Consider the following 21392-nt stretch of genomic DNA (forward strand, 5'->3'; position numbering starts at 1 on the left):
CGCATGAAAAAGAATACTTAAATAACAGCGCAAGAGTTCAGTAAATTAATAATAATAATAATAATAACAGAAAAATTTGAAACTACAAAGAAACCAAAGAAATTAACTAAACTTAAATGTTAAGCGTTTTTGCATTGTGAATACTAATGTCGTACGATAGAGATTTTGAAAAGTGTTTAAAAATGAGAAGATAGAGATTTTATAGCATTCTTTTTAAAGTATAACTATTTACAGGAAATTAAATTAAGTTTTACATCCCACGGTTACATCGGCTAGGCTAAAGAAGACTGATGAGAAATGAATGAATGAAATGGTAGAATGAAAAAAGTGGGAGGAAACGGGAGAACCCCGAGGAATCCCACGCACACGGTGTTTGTACAGCACAAATCTCACTTGGTGCGAGCTGGAATCTAACCCCATGAACCAGATGTGAATTCTTTACTACTGAGCCACTGCGGCCCCTGCAGGTGATGAAAAAACAACCCTTTTGTTTCAACATTTTCAGGTTTTATTTGTTGATTTCTGCAATCAAAATATTTGGTTTTAAAATTTTTCAATTTTAATATTTTTGTTTTTTTAACTCAAAATTTTTGATCAAGTGTTAGAAACCTGATTTTATTAACAGTCAAGTTAAATTTTAAAAATGCATAGATTTCATATTTGACAAAACAAAATCGTGAGAAGCCTATAAACTAATTCACTCGATTGTTTAGTGTTTCACGATTTTCCCAAACAAATATTGAAAAAAGAAATGTACTTAGTCATATCACTTAAGATATTCACCATTTTATAATAAAGGTCATTGATCATTCGCACGAGCGCTATTAAAACTTAAGTAACTTAGAAGTTACTTTATGTTAGATATAAAAGGACTATTTGCGTAACGTTCTGTGTGTCAATTAACAAAACTTTAATAGATTGACAGAAATTAAGTTGTAAAATAGCATTTTTGTGTCATTGTATTGTTATCCAATATAGTTCAAATTGTAAAAAGAAAATATAGGAATTAACAGAATGTTCATTACTAAGTTTGGCTCAAATTGGAAAAAATGTTGCAAAAAATGAATTTTGTAAATGTTCAAAACTCTTTGTAACAACGGAATAAAAACTTCATAAAAAATAAATTTGTTTTAAAATTCCAGATGGCGCAGAAATGAGTCATTCGCTGTACAATTCACGCCCCTTTTACACTCTGGAAAACTAAAATGGATTTGGATCAAGTAATTATGAACTATTGTAGTGACAAGTTACTTTAGCTCAATGTATCAAACTAATTTCATAATAGGTACTTCTAGAGTGCTTAGTTCTACGAATTTTATTATTGTATTTTAAGATTCTTTGAAGAAAAAAAAAGATCAGCTAATTTTTACTTCAGTTGTTATCCATGAGATCAGATTTAGGATAAAATATGGTTCAGAGCAAAGTTATGAATGTGACATGTTCAGAATTAGTTTCAGTTTATGAAAAAGAGGTTATGAATATTATAAATTTAAATTCCATTTGAACCTATTGTAAAACTGATTGCTGAAGTTGGGATACAACTTTCACTTCTTTGTTTAGTGACTTTCTGAATATAATTTTGAATGTTCATTTTAATGTATTTGTTTGTGTGGATACTATACCTGAACTCTCAATTTCATCCCTATGTTCATGTTCACCGGGATATGTATCAATCGGAGTATCTATAAAAGCAAAAATAAAATAATAAAACTTAAAAAAAAAATTAAAAAATTCAGATTCATACCAATTAAAGAAAAAACTAAAATAGAAGTAAAATTTGTTCTGAATATATAACAACCATGTACAAGCAAAGAACTTAGGTTTAACTAAAAATTAAAAAAAAGTAATTTTAGTAAATTTGTATTTTTAAAGAAATAAAATTGTGTGTTCGTTGAACTAGTTCGCTAAATACAAGGTGTACTAAGTTTTAATATTTTGTACATTAGCTTGAAACTTAATTTGCCAATTAAAAAAAAAACTTCAAAGCAAAGAAAGAAAAGTAAACATTTCTAATGTATAGAATGCGTAGCTTAAAACTCCACAAATTAGAAATTTGATTGTCAACTGTAATTCGAAGGGAGAAACCAGATTTAGAAAAGGCGTCCGTTCAACTCAACGATATATATTTTCGGTATTGAAAGCACTACATACCATTGGACCTCTGACGAGCTTCTTCAAGGAGAGATTGTTTAGTTTGTTTTACCACCAGAGTTTCAAATCTTGCGTCGTCGACCAATGAGCGTCGACGAGCCGGATAGCCGTTCTGAAACAATAAAAAAAATTTCCGTGAGTGAGAGTGCGAAATTAATTACAATATGTGAAAAAAAAAAAAAAACACTTTTCCAGTACTTTGAAGTTCTTGAACTATGCGATAGTTTTTTTTTTTTTTTTTTTTTTTTAATAGTCACTCTGCAATTTCATTTGTATCTTTCAGGCTTAAGAGCCTGATATACTAATACAAAATATACCACTTTTCTTTTGCTCGTTTTTCATAAGTGAAAGGACATAATGAAATTTAAAGAAAATGAAAATGGTAAGTTTTGTATTTTTAGTATGTCAGGCTGGCAATATAGTACCTACCACCTGGCTCGAGATAAATTTCTCTTAACTGCTTTCTGCTAAATATAGTCAAACAGTTTTTATTCAAGATTCTTCAAATTTTAGATTTAACAGGAAACTTCATTCTTATATGGCAATAGACAATTGGTAAATAAAATTTTAGAATACCGTGTCTGTGTGCCTTTGGCATTTCCGATTTCAGATCTTATTTCTGTTTAGGCTACTGAAATTTACAGATTCGATTAACTGGTCTGTCCACCTATTAAGCTTATTACCTTTTTAGACCTTGCTGTCAGCACACTGTTTCATGTTATATGAATATTAGTTATTTCATACTACTATAAGAAGATTAGTTGTGGGATTTTTGAAGATCGATTTTTTATGTAAATAAGTTGCCACCTTACTCCTTATCCTCAGCAGATAAGGTCGAGATTGTAAAATTACTTTTTTTATTATTATTCTCAGACTAACTAATTATGACTATGGTCGGATTTGAAAAATCCTCAAATACCAGCTTAATACTTTCGTAATATTCGTGTGTACAGTGAAATCACAAGTGAAAATCTATAAACGTCTCAAACTTCTAAATGAAGGAATACTTTGAACAGTATTTGTGTAATTTTTTTTTAAAAAATGTCAAAGTTACAACAAACTGTACAAAAACTCCAAACTTTGGAGCTTTAGAAAAATTATGTTAAGTGGATATAGACTTGTTGGCGAATGAATAACAATTTTAGAAAGGATTTTTAAAAAATTAGAAAAAAATGAGCAAAAAAATTTGCGATTTTGGCCAATAGTTTTTGGATCAGGGGCCACAAAATTTTTTGAACGTACCTTAAAGTTTTCGTATTTCTGTACGGAATAAGCACATCATACTGAGTTAACTGATAGTTCGGGTTTGGCTATCGCTGGCTATCGGGTTCGGCTGGAAAATTTGAAATATATTGGATCTTTGATCCAAAAAGTATTGTATAATTCTTGTTATAGCCAACGAAGATTTATGGCCAATCACATTGCTTTTTATTTGAATAATAATGTGGTCAGCACATTGGCTTCCATATCAACTGTTATGCCTTTATAGACTGGATTTTGTTTTTTAGTGCAAGCATTTAGCAAATTTGCCTCGGGTTGCTAGACAGCACCTAAATTCGGGAATTAAACTTTGGTACTGTCAGGGTTTGTAAAGCAGTTAGATAATATTGACGGATTGAGTCTAAAGTGGCTGTAATATTGGTAATAGATTTTGTGGACGTGTATGCAGATGGAAACTATATTGATTATTAAATTTTGTGAAATTTTAAAGAAGCCTAGGTTCTTTAAATAAAAGGGACAGGTCTAGTATAAGTGGTTAACTGTCCAAATAGCAAAAAGTAGTTGTGAATTTGATTACTCCTAACAAGTACTATGCGCACAAAAGGCAACGAGCAAAGCATTAGGCTACATTAGTATTATAAAACTAGAAATTTGTTGTTAGTCAGTACGCCGGTATAATACCACAAAGCCAAAAAGAGGGCAAATGAGTGAAAACTAAGATTTTATTTCAATTTCTCTTCCAACTTTTCTTTCTTAAGGGGGAGAAGGATAAGGAGATGACACTGAAAAAGGGATCAATGGAATTGAGAAATGGTGAAATAAATCTCGAGGTTTCCTGCTCTTGTAGAAAGCCAAGGGAGGATGAAAGAATACCGAAGTCGTTGCAAGCACGTTTCTTCCAGTGGAAGTAGCTTTGGTTATCTCCTGAGAATAGAGAATCCGATCAACGGAGCAATTTCCAGGGATAGACTTCACGTTGACTAAACCTACGCTAGTGTCTTCAAATTTAATAGATTGGATTTCTTCTTTGCACGGAGGATGAACAGAGCATACATGGAAATTGGAGGTCTCAGAAATGAAGTGTTCAAAGCATATCAAAAATTACAACAATGTTAAACAATGAAGCAGTTTCAGTTGAGTGTACAATATGTCACATGTGAAAAAAAAATCAAAGGGGGAACAGAAGATTTAGGAGAAGGGGAGAATAACATTACAGAATTTTCCTAATATTTGTTTAGCATTTCACAAATGATTTTTATGAAATAAACTTCTCTCTGACAAGATTCGATCACAAATCACATGATCAATATAGAAACCTTGTTTTATATTCAACAAGATTTACTCAAAATGTTTATTAGCGCTTTTGTTTTTATTACTATGTAAGCAGTGGAGTATTTACGATTTTGTTTAGGGGGGTTTGCTACTTTAATCCTGGAAATTAAAATTTTACAAGATATTTACTTTAAAATAGTAAATAAAATTTGGGGGGTCTTAAGCTCGGATGCCATCTTAAGTACGCCACTGTGTATAAGAATTCTTAAAATACTTAGTGAGTAGTAATTACACTTTATTGAGGCCTTGATTATTTTGAGACCAGACAGATCGCGAAGAATGCTTATCTAAGATGTTCAATTCTATAGACACGAAGTTTCATATTTTCTTTCAGTTTCTCTTTGCACAGGAACACCCTTAGTGTACAGCATTATCAGATTGCGCTATTGTTTTGTATTTTTAAATAGTGTAAATTGTTATGTTGTATATAGCAATATTTGCATTTTCATGTAAGTATACACAGTCAAGTTTAAAAATGTTTTCAAATATCTGCCTTGTCTTCTAGCGTGTGTTCAGTAAAAACTTAATTCTAGCCAAACTATTAGTCTTGGGAAGTAACGCCTTACTTCTAACGTTCTTTTTAAGTAACGTTTCCTAGTAACGCGTTACGTTTCTCAAAGCAACTAACGGTAACGCGTTACCAATTTTCAAGTAACTTACCTAATTTGCGTTACATTTCGGATGAGTAACTACAATATATGTATCTTTTCGGGAACAACTGTTTCCTGTAAGCGTATTTCTAAGAATGGAGCATGAGCTGTCAGTGAGCAACATTCAGTCACAGACATACAGAGAAACAGGTAAGATCTTAGTGTCACTCGCCGTTTTTGAATGATTACAGCCTCGGGGAAATCGTGTGTACTGATTACAAGCACCTAGAAAATTGACAGCTGCAAATCAATGCATTCAGTGAGAACTGCAAATACAATGGTAGTTTAGTTTACTTTGGATGGAGTTTTTATAAAGATTGAGAACGAAAATATTTTACCCTTCGAACATTTGAAAAAAGAAAAGTGAAGTGCCCCACGGGAAAAATTTATCAACAGCCAAAAGTTAGTCTTCAAATTTGAGGAAGCATTGAAGTTTTGATTCATCTCCAATTCGTGTGTTCATTTTATTTGTTGTAATGCTATTCTGTATTTTTAAACACTAATACTAATAATGCCACTACTTATAACACTAATAATATCGAGTAGTAGTAGTATTTTTTTCTTTACATATTCAAAGTTTCGGACCTAAAAGTAACACGTTACTTTCGAATTAGGGTAACAGTTACTTTTCTGGGGCAAGTAATGCATTAGTAACGCGTCACATTTTAAGGGAAAGTATACTTGTAACTACATTTTTACAAGTAACTTAACCAACACTGACACTATCCTATTTAAAAGCAAGATAAATTTGTTTTTGCAGTTGAAACAGTGCAAGTTGGAATCAGGACATAGGTCATCTGCGAATTCACGCACCAAAACAAATGCTTTTAGATTGTAAGTACTTTATTCTATTAAATGTGTTTTCTTTCATGAATATTCTTCGAAGAGGGGGAAGAGATTGCGTGTAACAGTATAAATTTAATTCTGCCCTACTTATCTGTGGTGGTTGCAACAACAAGAGCCCTCAGGGATCATTTGGATGAGGTTACAGGAACATCAAAAGGGGAACAGCTCGAAAAAGATCAATCTCCAACTTTCAGAAGAAAAGCAAACTGGTGTTCTTGGCAGGGAATCCTCCTCGCACACTTGTTGCTTCCAGATCAGATACTTGGAGAAACACAGCAACAGGTCGTTGGAGAAAAAAAAAAACAAACAAACAAACAAGGAACAGAAGCTCAATACTTCTATTCTTTGCATTTATTGATCTATTAAAAATAGCTCCAATATATATTATGGTAAACTTTAGAGAAACAAGCTGGTTTAGTTTCAGTGTGAAAACACGGTAGATTTTCAAATTATACGAATTTAACTGATTTAACTTCCGGTCGTAGTCAGATTGAACCTTTTTACTTCGGATGCTGAAGTCACATCGGAAAGTCTATCTTACAGTTTTTTATTTTTGAAGATTAATGTTGAAACTGGAAATTGTATACTTCTACTATTTCCGAATGCAGTATAGGAATAAATTGAATTTTTGTTTCGCTTTACTGAATATTTTCAGAAACAATCACTCATTATATCGATCAGTGTTGAAACCGGAAATCAGATTTCCAAGGCGTTCAATCTGAATAGGCAAAAGGTTGAGATTCCTAGCTGTGTCTTCTGTCACTGAAGCTGTATCAAAACTTGATGTCTCGCAGTTTTACCACTTTTGCTCTACTTGAGATTAATATTGAAACCGGAAATCGTAGCTGACATTTACCACTTCCGGTTTTAGTACAGAGGTAATGGTGAATGAGAAATTTATTCTTGGGTAGCTGACGTGATTGCAGAAAACTACCGCATCTCGCTATCTTAGTTTTCGATCTATAGAAACCAACGTTAAAATCGAATTTGTTTATTTCTGTCACTTCTGAATTAAATACAGGGTTAAAGAAGAAGATTGTACTTATTCTTTGGACGCTGAATAGAGTAATACGTTACAGAAATTAGCAACTATCACTTATTGTTTTCGCTCTAATATCTCGCGACAGACAGATGATCCGACCTTCAGGCGTTCCAAAAATACTTCCCATACTTGTGTGCAGTATTGTTTGCAAATCAAGTTTCAAAGCAACTGAAGAAATATTCAACAAATTTTGAATTTATTCAACCTTCGAAGGTTGAGTGTGAGGTTTTAGGAATTAGATTTCTGGGCTTTCAGCATCTATGATCCATGGTAGTCCGTTACGTATGAGGGATGACGTCTCGGCGATCACACTATCCGAGGAAAGGGAAGGAAAGGAAAGAAACGGCCTGGACCTGTATGTTGGGGTACCATCTCGGCATTTGCCTGGTGCGAATGAGGAAAATTCACGAAACCTCATTCAGAATGACTGTCTCAAAGCTTTTACACCTTTTCGACCGAGTGTCTCCACCGGGAATCGAACCCAGAATAGCTTGCATCAAAGAGGAGCGCGTTAGCTACTACGCTACTGAATACGAGGTTTTCAAATACAAATCCGTATATAATTTCATTGTTTAGCAGTGGTCAAGTTCCTACGGGTATGCTCGTATGGCATTTACCTCTTCGGTATGCTTCAATATAGTAGAGTTTAATTTTCATTAAAGCTGGTGTGACGTTTGAAGTTAATTTACTATCAATATACAATAACTGCTCAATTCGATTACTGATTTTTAGCCATAGATTTATTTACATATTGTAGATACTCAGATTCAATAGGAAATAATTATATTCTCGTTTTTAAGGGCGACATACTAAGGTAAAAGAACAGGATTAATCTGAGTTTCGTTGCCTTGTGTGTTGGCCTGGTTATTTTGTAAGTAATTCATTGCTCTAATGCTCCTGTTCACTTGATATCTGTCTATTAATGTTCGTCTGGAGGAACACTACGGGTTACGTCACCACAAGCAAAGAGTAGATCCTTTTGACAAACTTTGTATATTAATTTCTGAATTTGTTAGACTACGGCAGTCATTTCCAATAGGTTGATGTATGACGTCAGACCAGGTCTTTCTGATCGAAGGAACCTAGAGAATCAATGACTAGAAAGGGTAGGACACTTGGTAAGAAAGGTTGAAATGTGTGTCAACCAGTAGTTCCCTTAGGACTCAACTGATATCTAATTTGTGTGCTTGCCAACACTCCTGCAACACTCATTGTTCTAACTGCTTTCTATACTGCTTATTGTATCTATAGAGAACGAAAAAAAAAAAGTCTACGATATAGCACAGCATTAAGATGGAAATTACTAGGATCTAGTATATTCGATCAATACAATTTCTGATCTTATGTTTCGATCTGATATCGGAAAACGTCCGACATTGGCCAACAGAAAAGCTGTATTCTTTGTTCCTTGGTAGTCCATGGTTTAATGTGTGAAAAGTGAAGGAAACATTTTCTACTTTCCGAGCTCAAAATAAATGTTTGGTAGTACGTTGATGGCTGAATAATTAGCTTGTGAAAGGATGGAACGGGAAGAATGGAAATGTCATACGAAAATTATTAGTAGCAAAAACAGACTATTCGGAAACTATTATATTCTAATCTGTAGATATGATTTAATTCATTAACATTTTAACAGGAAACATTAATAGAGAAACTAAAGAGATTTCTACAAAGACAGCCCGAGATCTATAACATACTATCCAGGCATTCGAGAAATAAAGATTAAACCACCATACAAAAATGTCCGGTGGCAAGATTCAACCCCTGAGCCTCTAGACTGCTAGGCGGCAAAGCTAACCATGCAAACGTTGGTATAGTTAATGTTGTTCAAGTAGTTTTAAAGTACGAATATACTTAATGTATGACACTCATAGTAAAGTTAGATTTACTTTTTAGCATGGCTGTATATCGTTACATGTAGTTTAAGAGGCTATTCTTTATAAAATGAATTTCTCGAAACAATTTATATAAACACCTTATATTAAATGATAGGTTTAAGTCACATACTTAGAAAGCTAATGTTTTTCTACGTACTATATAAATTTAAATTGATTTTTTCAACAATCTTAGAGTTTTTACTCATCATTGAAGTATTCAGGAGTGTTCAACTTGTTAATTTTAATGCCATAGGTTATTTTTATTCAACAATTACTGGAAATGAAATGTTTAAGTTTTACGTCCCATGGTTATGCCGACTACGCTAAAGTAGTTATGAGAAGTGAATGAAATGGTGGAATGAAGAATGTGGGAGGAAACTGGAGAACCACGAGAAAATTCAAACACACGGTGTTTGTCCACCATAAAGCTCACTTGGCGCGAGCTGGGATCGAACCAAGGACGCCATTCATCAAAGCAGCGCTCTACCACTGAGCCACCGCGGCCCCTAACAATTACTGGAATGGCTGGGTGGAAAGTAAAAGCAAAGATTTTTGGTAAAGGCAATTCACAATCTTTGTTACATCTGCATACAAAAGAAGCTTTAAAAAGATATCAAAATTCAAGATTGATTGTTAATAGAACGAATAGAAGCCTTTCCACCTTTTGGTTGCTCTCCTAATATCTATTCATACACTTTACTGAGACTTGTGAGAAAGTAGAACCAAATTGTAAGATTTAAAATCTTACATTCAATGCGAGACATTTGTTATTCAAGCACACGTGTCATACACGCTGTGGGCGACGAGGAAAAAAATAGGAGTAATTTCCCGTAATAGAAGAGCACATACTGCCTCAAGTGAGTTCGACTGAGATCAGAAGAGGATAAACTACAGAAGAAGAATAGAAATGCAAGAGAATTGAGCCGAGAAGTGGAAGTAAAAGAAGTCTTCAGACTACTGAGCTCTCAAAGCGTGGCTGCTCCTTTTGAACAACTAAAAGTGCTCCTTCTGTTCCGGAAGTGAGCTTTTCTCGACAATTTTCCACGCGAAGTGTCCGCCAGAGACCAGAATGAAATATCGATTCGAGATTTTACTCCAGGAGATAAGGGGGTTGCGGGGTACTCCAAGTGGAGGGGAGTAAGGATGCAGGAGACCAAGAAATCTTTTTGCCTGACTCGCATAAACAGTGAGGTTAAGTTACGTCTGAAGGGGTTTTTCTGCTGCAGAAGACTGCATCCGGTCATCTGGAGCTGTGGATCAACTCCAAAAGGAGAAACCAACCAACGCGATTTTGGCTTTCGGAGAAACTGGGATTATATGTAGCTCCAGTCCTCATGAGTTATTGTTGTAAGGATTACTAGATCAAAAAGAGAAAGTAGAAGAATTAGGAAAAAATGTGACAGTTAATCGGATTTCCTAATGAGAAAAGTAGGTACATGTCTTGGTAAAAAGTGACATGTGTAAACATTGAAACTTATTTCCTTAAATAACATGACAGTAACAAAGTAAATGAGTATAGAAGCCACGCTAATTTTTCCACTCGGTAAGCCATATTTTTTTAATGAATACAATGAAATCTCAGTTTAACGTCCCACGTTTATGCCGTTTAGGCATAAGGGAGACGGATGATCAAGGCAAGTAAAATGATGGGAAAATTGGTGGAATGAGAATGGGAAGGAAACTAAGTACTTCGAGAAAACCCACGGACATTATTTTTTGACCACAAAACTAACTTGGGCGGGGAACGAACTAGGGACACCAAAGGTAAGTATTCTACCACTCCGCCACCATGTCTCAAGAGATTTTATTTTGGTCACTTCTGTTCGTCCTATTAAAGACGAGGTTCAATCGTTCGTATTAAACATGAAAATGAAATTGAGTTTTACGTCCCACTGTTATGCTGTGTGAGCTAAAAAAAATGAATGAAATGGTAGAATGAAGAAACTGGGACGAAACTGTAGAACCCCGAAGAAAAAAAACTCACACGGTCTTTGTCCACCACAAAACCTACTTAGCGCGAGCTGGGATCGATCCTGCTCGTATTAAGATAAACAGTTTAATGTTAGTGAGAAAAAGTGGGTGGAATTTCGAAGAACTACTTCAATCAAGAGAGATTCCTTTTAGGAAAAAAATTGCAAAGCTACCGCGAACGCTACTGCACAATTTGTGAATAAGATTTACTGAAGAGTGAAGCGGCTAGCCATCAAATGTACATACGTACATCGGGTTCTATAGTTCCAACTTAAAATATCTTTAAATTTTAATGGAAATTGGTTTCCTAAGTTGAAAGAAAATTCTTCTAAATGGAAAATAAATTCAGAAAGTTATTAATTCTTAAGAGAAATTGAAAAGAATCTGTTTTCGTCCCTCAGTGATGTCCTTCAGCTAAAAAGATGCAAATAATTGGATAAAAGTGAATTTTTAAAGGATTGGTGGAATGAGGAAAGTGGGAGGAAACGGGAGTACCGCGAGAAAAACTCACGAACACGATGTTGTCCACCACAAACTTATTTGCTCGGAAATCGAACCAGAGACCTAATCGCTCTACCTCTGAGCCATCGTGTCCCAATTTCCGGTTTGAACAGAGAAGTAGAGGGGAAAAAATACTGATTGCTAACAATTGCTTGTCACTATCAATTACAGTTCTTGTTCTATGACTATCAACGTTGTTAAAACCGGCCGGATTAAATAGGGAGTTAACGAAGCAGGTGGAAACTACCCTTCGAACGCTGAATCTATCGTTAAAAAAAGCTTCTAGAGATATCTCTAACATTATCGCTGTCACCTGTCGACAAACGAACATAGCAGTTCTATAAGGCTTCCAATAGTTATTCATAGCATAGTAAAAACCTAAAAAAAAGGACGAGACAATTTCTATAATAGTTTCTACCAGATCCGAATAACAAGTGTTTAATCATCACGGGAAAGCGGCTGAATAGTTTTAGTTTTTTTTTAATGTAGTTAGAATTTGTCTAGCTTGCTATTTTTTTCCTTACCATTCCACTTTGAAATACGTATCAATGGCAGAAGGAATACTTTTTTCCCCTTCCCCCCTCACACACACAAGTTCCTCACGAATTGAAATAAAGCTTTGAAAGTTTAGGAGTCCCTTGTCAGCACAATGCCATATGGAACACGGGCCTACAGTTAAAAGTGGAATCAACCACCATGATTTGTTCAATTTTTAAGGTTCTCCTTCCGGAATCTAACTCGGAATCCCACTCGCCTTGCACGCTAGCCCCTAGTCATAGAAGGCAGAAGTACTCATATGTAGATAATTGACTCACTATAGTATGTGGAACCTGGAGGTTCAATGCCGCATTCACAAAAACTCCATTGACTTCTATCCTAAGCCAACTGGATCCAGTTTCTACATTGTATTCCTATTTTTTACGAGATCCATCTTAATATTGTTCTCTCATCTGCGCCTAGCACTTCTAGGAGTTTTCCGATTGATCTAGTTAAAACTGAAAGCGTTCCTACTTTCTTCCATTCTGGCTACTTGATCTGCCCACCTGTCTCTCCTAGACTTGATGACCCTAACATTGTAAACCGTATAAATCATGTAGTTCGTAGTTATGAAGTTACAGTCATTCCCCATTCCCGTTCCTCTTGGGTCCGAATATTCATCTCAGGATCTTGTTAAATACTTTCAGTCTACGTTCTTCCCTCAGAGTAAGCGACCATGTTTCGCAACTATACAGGACAACAGGGATGATTCTAGTTTTATATATTTTAAACTTCAAATTTCTCGACAGAATTCGCGACAAAGATTTTGAACTCTTATGTCTACAAAAGAATCTGGAATCTGAGTACTGTAAATTGTTCTCAATAAAATTATAGGCCACAGTCTGAAATTCAAGGATATTTTGGAAATTTGATTAATTTTTTTTTGCAACAAATAAACTTTGAAATTCTCTTGTTCATGAAGATTGCTATGGTTCAGTAAATTATCTATATAGATATTGTTCATATAATAAACTGTTCGAAGAGAACTTCTAAAATTAGCACGTCCGCTCAACCTCTTTTTTATTTAATCAATCTGTCATGCTATAAAAACAACGAAGAGGCGGTTGAAACTATATTCCACATCAAACTTGTCCTTCCCCCACTCCTCTCTTTCTTTTTCTATCTTGGTAGCTTTTACTTTGTCCGTCGCGTAACAGAGCTCTTCCATCCCTTTACTCCATCAATATAGAGGTTCCTGTCATGTAACATAGGACCTTACTCTCACAAAGAAAACATGATTCAATCCCGGAAGAGACGAAAAATAAAAAAGTACTGAGCTCAACAATAGAGGATCGATAACACAGGATAGCGTTATAAAATTTGCAACAAGCGAAGTGAAGCTCGTTATTTTAATACCTGCAGAGACGTATCTATATTTCAAAGTTCAAATTGAAACCTTTATTATGTCGGTCGTGTATATGTATGTATGAATATTTTTAGTTAAATTCAAATTTGTTTCACATCTTAAAAGATTTAATATTACCTAATTAGCTTTAAGAGGACATCGTAGTGCAGTGGTTAGAGCGTTGAACTCACGTCCACGTGGTTCCAGGTCAGATTCCCGGCTGGTACTTCCCAATTGTCAGTGTCCACCCAGCATCATGCTGCAAACTGGAGAGTCACGTGAATAAAAGATGTGACTGCCATTAGATCTAGAAAGCTCCTCATACACTTATTAGAGACGGGGCTTCGAAGCACGCTCACCACTTGTTCGTCGCTAATCTGGACGTAGTTCGGCCGGTCGCTAACAGATGGCGTTAGGAAAAGGACTTACGGCAAGTGGTTTGGTTTTTAATTACCCTTTAAAAAATTAAATTTATAGTTTAACGTGCGATGGCTATGTTCATTATTCTTAGATACTGATAACTAATGGAAGTAAATGCACTGATAGAATGAGAATGTGGGAGGAGACTGGAGGAATACCAAAATTGAAACATTATACCTTTGTTCTAATGAATAAACATTAAAATTGTCTACCAGTGTACTATAGTTTACAAATGAGGGGCAAATTAGAGTTCTTTCGTACATCAAATACCTATGAAACAACTTTTTCCAATTAGTTTGAGATACTTTTGTTGCGAGGGGTTCCAAATTACATCATATTCCAACTTGGAGCGTACATATAAGTAATACATTTTCAAGAGTGTTCCAATATTGCTGATATCCTTACCATTTCTAATTATAAATCCTAATAATTTAAAAGCATCATGAGTAACATTTTCGGACGTTAGTTTCTGATCAAATGTAACACTTATTTTTAACTGTATTAGTTACAATTATATAGAAGTATTACTAAACTTATAACAATATTTAAGAGTATTTTTGTTTCTGCTGAACGATGTTACATCTATCTTCACTCCAAGTTTGAACACCAGCTCGCAATACTCTAAGTTGTGTAGTAAGTCAAGACAATCATGCACGGAATTTATCTGAGTATATTGAGATCCGCGAACAATTTTTCTCTGAAAGATCGTTGACAATAGAAATAGTAAAAGTCCTAGGTTGGAGCTGTGTGGAACTCCTGATAACGCGAAATACTTGTCTAATTTAAATTCTTTATATAGAAAGGTTTTGCACAGTGAGCTACAGAAATTTGATTTTGAGAACTAAGTTTTGTTTTACATTGGGAAATTATAGTAGACCCTTATAAATGTGGGAGATGTAATAGTGAAACCAAAAATACTATGTTCGGTTTAGATGAAGGGATAATTGCGGAGATTTAATCTAGTCTTGCGAAGAAGAATCCATATATATATTATATATATATATATATATATATATATATATATATATATACAGGGTGGTCGTGCATGAATGTCGGAAAATTCGTGAGATGAATCTACAGGTAAAAACAAGCAAAAAATGTCATATGAACATTGGGTGAATGCGGCTTCGTTTGCACGCTAGAGGCGTCTGAAATGTCTCCTTCCGAGGCGGCAATTTGCAATATCTCAAGAACGGAGAGAAATACGAATGTCGGGTCAAAACATATCAAAGGAAACCCCATCCGAAGAATCCAATTATGCATAAGTGGTGGCGAAACAGTGGCGGCGCTAGAGGGGGGCACAAAGAAAGTGAATGAAACATGGAGAAAAGTGAACAATTTACAATGAAAAATTGTAGGAGGGGATGTTACTTGGAATATGCAACAACAAATGTTAATGAACAAAGGCAACAGCGGCTAGTCTGTAGGGACTTTATGAGAGGCGGGTTGTAGGAATACAGTATCTTCGTAATGGTGAGAAATAGGAATGTCGGGTCAAAAGATGTTAAAGGAAATGCCATCCGAAGAATCCAATTATGTATAAGTGATGGCGAAACAGTGGCGGCGCCAGGGGAAGCATAAAGAAAGTGAATGAAATGCGGAGAAAGGTGAACAATTTACACTGACAAACTGTAGGAGCGGATGTTATATGGAACATGCAGCAACAAATGTTAATGAACAAAGTCAATAATGGCTACGCTGTAGGGACACTATGAGAGGTGGAGTGTTGAAATACAGTATCATTTTAACGGAGAGAAATAGAAATGTCGGTTGAAAAGATATCAAAGGAAATCCCATCCGAAGAATCCAATTATGCACACGTACTGCGGAACAGTGGCGGCGCCTGGGAACTGCAAAGAAACTGTTAAACACTCTTAGTGATGAAACGTGCAGATCGTAAAAAACACGTATGGAAGATGAGACCCAGTGTACTGTAAAAACAAGAGGTATTGTACTTACCATGGTCAACATAATGACATTCTATAGCAGCTGTTCAATATTTCAATATGTCCTCCTTGTTCTTCGAGACAGACAGTTACATGATGGCGTAAGGATTGTCTGACTGGTGCCAATATCGCTGGCGTTTGCCGTAATGTGGCAAATGCAGCACATACACGCTGGCGAAGATCTTCAAGGGCGCTGGCGAAGAGGGCCGTGTATACACGAGAGACTTCACGTAAACCCACAGGAAAAAATCTAGGGGATTCAGGTCGGGTGAACGTGGGGGCCATGCTTGTCTTCCATTACGACCTATCCACCTGCGTGGAAATGTTTTGTTCAGATATGCACGAATGGTGTGACATGAGTGGGCAGGGGCGCCATCATGCATAAACCACATACACTGTCGTGTCCTCAGTGGCATACCTTCAAGCAGAATAGGTAGGTTCTGAGTCAGAAACTGGAGATACGATATTGCGTTCAATCGCTGTGGTAAGAAATGTGGTCCCACAACGTTGTCGCCAATAATACCAGCCCACACATGCAATTGAAAACGCTGTTGATGCTTCGTCTCTACAATTGCATGCGGGTTGTTGAGTGCCCATCGATGGTCATTGTGGAAATTTGTGATGCCATCCCGTGTGAATAATGCCTCGTCCGAGAACAATACCTGTGTTAAAAAGGCTGGTGATACACGGCAACGGCGGTATAACCAACGACAGAAACGTCGTCGGGTTTCATAGTCACCATCGTATAACGCATGCGTTCGTTGTACGTGGTATGGTCTGAGATTATTACTATGCAAGATGCTTAGCACGACTTGATGCGAAACGTCTTCCTGCCTTGCTATTCGTCGGGTATTAATACTCGTGTTCCGGGTCACATGTCGGAGTACCCTCTCTTCCAGGGGGGGTGTTCGAACGCGTCGTCGTCTCGGAATGTCTGTGTTGGGAAGGAATGACCCAGTGTCCCGCAATCGCTGATGAATACGAATAAACATCCCCGATGCTGGAATTTGTCGATCTGGGTAGCGTTCCGCATATAACCTACGTGCTTCTTCTGCATTACCTTCCGCTAAGCCGTACATCAAATGCATCTCTGCCATTTCGGCGTTAGTGTATACTATTCTATTCATTGTGGTGCATTACACATAGCGCTTGTCAACATCAACACTGTTTCACACGACACAAAGTAAACCACATTCACATACACATGGATTACTGCCCTGCCTGTAGAGTGTAGCACTAAAACGCTTGTGCTGTTACTGTCATTGCTCCATTCAGTACGAATTAGCTGTGCGCTGTCCTCTGCACTTTCGATGCGAACGCTCTCGTTACCCACGCTTTCACTACTCCTATAACTAACTCTACTACGCGACGCTCTGCACGCCCCCTTGTTCCACCTACTGTAGCTATGCGCCTTCTGTCATCGGATATGTGTCATACAGTACACCTAGAGTTGTATTCCTTGTTTCCTGATTGCTTTCAAATAGTTGTGTTTTCACCAATTTCAACTTTTCTCCATGTTTCATTCACTTTCTTTGTGCTTCCCCTGGCGCAGCCACTGTTTCGCCATCACTTATACATAATTGGATTCTTCGGATGGCATTTCCTTTGATATCTTTTGACCCGACATTCCTATTTCTCACCATTACAAAGATACTGTATTTCTACAATCCGCCTCCCATAAAGTCCCTACAGACTAGCCGTTGTTGCCTTTGTTCATTAACATTTGTTGTTGCATATTCCAAGTAACACTCCTACAATTTTTCATTGTAAATTGTTCACTTTTCTCCATGTTTCATTCACTTTCTTTGTGCCCCCCTCTAGCGCCGCCACTGTTTCGCCACCACTTATGCATAATTGGATTCTTCGGATGGGGTTTCCTTTGATATGTTTTGACCCGACATTCGTATTTCTCTCCGTTCTTGAGATATTGCAAATTGCCGCCTCGGAAGGTGACATTTCAGACGCCTCTAGCGTCCAAACGAAGCCGCATTCACCCAATGTTCATATGACATTTTTTGCTTGTTTTTACCTGTAGATTCATCTCACGAATTTTCCGACATTCATGCACGACCACCCTGTATATATATATATATATATATATATTATATATATATATATATATATATATATATATTATATATATATATATATATTATATATATATATTATATATATATATATATATATTATATATATATATATATTATATATTATATATATTATATATTATATATATATATATATATTATATATTATATATTATATATATTATATATTATATATATTATATATATATATATATATATATATATATATATATATATATATATATATATATATATATATATATATATATTATATATATATATATATATATATATTATATATTATATATATTATATATTATATTATATATATATATATATATATATATATATATATATATATATATATATATATATATATATATATAAAAATCAGTTTTTGCTCCGGTATTTGCAAACAGTCGTCAGACAGTATCGTAATCTTTAGGTCGGCACGAATATCTCGTTTATAAAGTGAGTACACTAGAAGAATTAAAATACCGTATTGAACAACGTTCCCATTCGTTCTTCACACGTAAGACACTAAACTTCATTTTAAATAGATATACGTATTTTAATTTTGGATCCGTAGTTGATCTTCACCTTAATGATTAGGAAGAATTTCAGTCTTATTTAGATCATGGGTCTCTTAATTATCATTAAATGCAATTGCTTTCATTTACAGATCACTTACCGTATGCTGAAACTAAGATACTCTGTAAATTGATCTTATGTAAATTCTTCCCTTGAATACAGGCTATTATTTGTTACAATTAACCCTCCAATCTTTCTGCTTCTGTAATACCATATGCTTCAATTTCTTAAATACCCTGTGCAGTTTCCTGTTTTAATTTTCCAATCACTCTTTGCTGGGTCAGTGGCAGAGCGCATACCTCTAATGGGATGCGAGAGGTCAGTGATTAGATCCCAGGGCAAGTGTTTTGTTTCGTTTCTCATTCCACCAATCCTTTCATAATCACACTCAGTGGCGTATTTAAGGGGGCTACCAGACTTAATCCCTCCCGAAATTTTATTTGCTAAAATAAATATCTTGCAGAATTTTCACATTTTCAGGAATCAAGTTGGCAAAGCCCCCCGAAAAAAAATTGTAAATACGCTCATGAGTCCTTTTATATGCATCCTATCTTAAAACTATTTCATTTTTATTCCATTCCAGTGTATAATTCACATTTTAACATGTCTAGTAGCTTTAGTTCCTTGCGAAGGTAGTTATATAGGACCTATGTTATTCATTCTGGCATTCACTTGATGGCACTGAGGATGATTAGAGATCTCTGATAGCTGGCAAGGAGATTCGAACTCACAAGTAAACCTTACGTTTGGGTGAATCGAGTTGCTGACTGAGACACATATGAGAAAGTACTACTAAATGTGGTCAGTATTTCAGTGAAGTTGTAGGTGCGAAGCTCCAGGGGTTTAGGAGATACAGCTACCAGAACATCACATGGAAGTATAGAATAGTCTTCATACAGTTGGAGGTAAAAGCTCTGTAAGACCTCTTGTAACGACAAAAGGTGAATAACAAATATATGGGTACATATTAAGACTAAGGGGAAGTCATATAGTAAGGGTATACCTGACGGCGGCCATCTTGAAATCCGCCATTTTGAATTAAGGTTAAGTTTTTAAAATATAAATAGGGTCATGTGATACATGATTTAAGGCCCAAATTTAATTAAAAGAACAATGGTGACGTTAATTTTAATTTACGCGTAATTGGTAAAAAGCTACAGAGAAATTAAATATTGTTACAGCATATGTATTAGTCCTTTACCCCACCTTGTAAATTTTGTGTTAATGATAATAATTAAATAAAAAGCAGGTGGATAAATATTAGGAGTATGGTAAGAGTTGCCTTGATGGCGGCCATGTTCAAATCCGCCATTTTGAATCAGACAAAAGTTTTAAACAAAACGCATAACATTGATACCTTATTAATAGCAAATTTTACCATAAATCCAACGATATAACCATTTTCGCTTTATCATTAACCAGCATTTGTTATCGCATAAACAAGTTGCTAATTAAAAGAAAAATTACCAAAGTGGAATTGAGTCATAATTGAACTTGAGTCTTTCTTCCAGAAAAGTCCTATAATTAGAAAAGTCCTATATTAGTACAATCAATATGTAGTTCAGAAAAGAGTGCATGACTTGCACAAATGCTCTGCTCACAGTGAGCACACCTGACAAAGGAAATCGAGTTACACTTAACACATTTGTCGTTAACAATTTCGTCAAAGCAGTAGTCATAAAGAGCGATCCATTTAATTTTGTGCTAGTTAATGATAAACAAGGTGGGGTAAAGGACTAATACATATGCTGCACCAATATTTAATTTCCCTGTAACTTTTTACCAATTGCGAGTAAATCAAAATTAACGTCACCATTGTTCTTCTGATTAAATTTGCGCCTTAAATTATGTATCACATGACGCTATTCCTATTTTAAAAACTTAACCTTAATTCAAAATGGCGGATTTCAAGATGGCCGCCGTCAGGTATACCCTTACTATATGACTTCCCCTTACTCCTAATATGTTCCCATATATTTGTTATTCACCTTTTGTCGTTACAAGAGGTCTTACAGAACTTTTATCTCCAACTGTATGAAGACTATTCTATACTTCCATGTGATGTTCTGGTAGGTGTATCTCCTAAACCCCTGGAGCTTCGCACCTACAACTTCACTGAAATACTGACCACATTTAGTACTACTTTCTCATATGTGTCTCAGTCAGCAACTCGATTCACCCAAACGTAAGGTTTACTTGTAAGTAATAAGTAGCAGAATTTACTTCTACTTTCGGTTTCAAAATTTGGTTTGCATAAAACCAAAAGGTAAGAGAGACATCGAGAGGTAGTTTTAGATATGACTTCAGCGTTTCTGTAATACGTTTCATCTCCTTATTGAAATCATCAGCACTGGACTTTAATGTTTTTGGTTTAAATACTGGATTCATATGTTTCTTAAGGATTCACATATGGTTTGGAATCAGCGGTGTAAAAGGTAAATTGTTCTTGGTGGTGCTGGGGGGAGGGTAAATTTTTCAGGTGGGACCATGTTTACACAGGGTGGCCCAAAAGTAACGTACCAGCCCTGCATTGATCAAGAATGACATTTTAATTTATTAAAATATGAATTTTATTTTCTTCGGTCTGTTCCGAGATTAAGGTGAAAGTGAAAAGAAGTTAAGAACAAACAATAAAAGAAATTAAGTCAACATCTGTATGAATAACAATAAGAAACAGTATAAAATGACTTATGCAGATCAGTACAGTGCTGTATACCTACTTCTGGGCCACTCTGTACATACTAAAGCAAACCAAAAATCTTCTTTCAGAAGAACTCTGTTCCTTCTACCGTGGCTACACCCCTGTTTGGAATTCTACTAGTTTCTCAATATGAAACGAAATTATTTGTTTCAAAATAAGTATTTACTACTTGAA

The 21392-nt window shown here is 35.4% G+C and overlaps 1 protein-coding gene across 4 annotated transcripts in view; it reads right to left on the reverse strand.

Moving 5' to 3' along the window:
* ple (tyrosine hydroxylase ple) overlaps positions 1-21392 on the reverse strand; it is a 79348-nt gene that overhangs the window by 21539 nt on the left and 36417 nt on the right. For 2 of the 4 annotated variants that reach the window (XM_081727770.1, XM_081727768.1), the window contains exons 2-3: positions 2152-2263; positions 1623-1682 (exon numbers count right to left, since the gene is read on the reverse strand). In XM_081727770.1, the coding sequence (XP_081583896.1) occupies positions 1623-1682; positions 2152-2263 (172 nt within the window). The remainder of the gene's footprint in view (positions 1-1622; positions 1683-2151; positions 2264-21392) is intronic. The other 2 variants (XM_081727771.1, XM_081727769.1) reach the window with 1 other exon arrangement.

Source organism: Thermobia domestica, chromosome 10 (assembly GCF_964235325.1).
Source record: "Thermobia domestica chromosome 10, izTheDome1.hap1.1, whole genome shotgun sequence".
Taxonomy (NCBI): domain Eukaryota; kingdom Metazoa; phylum Arthropoda; class Insecta; order Zygentoma; family Lepismatidae; genus Thermobia; species Thermobia domestica.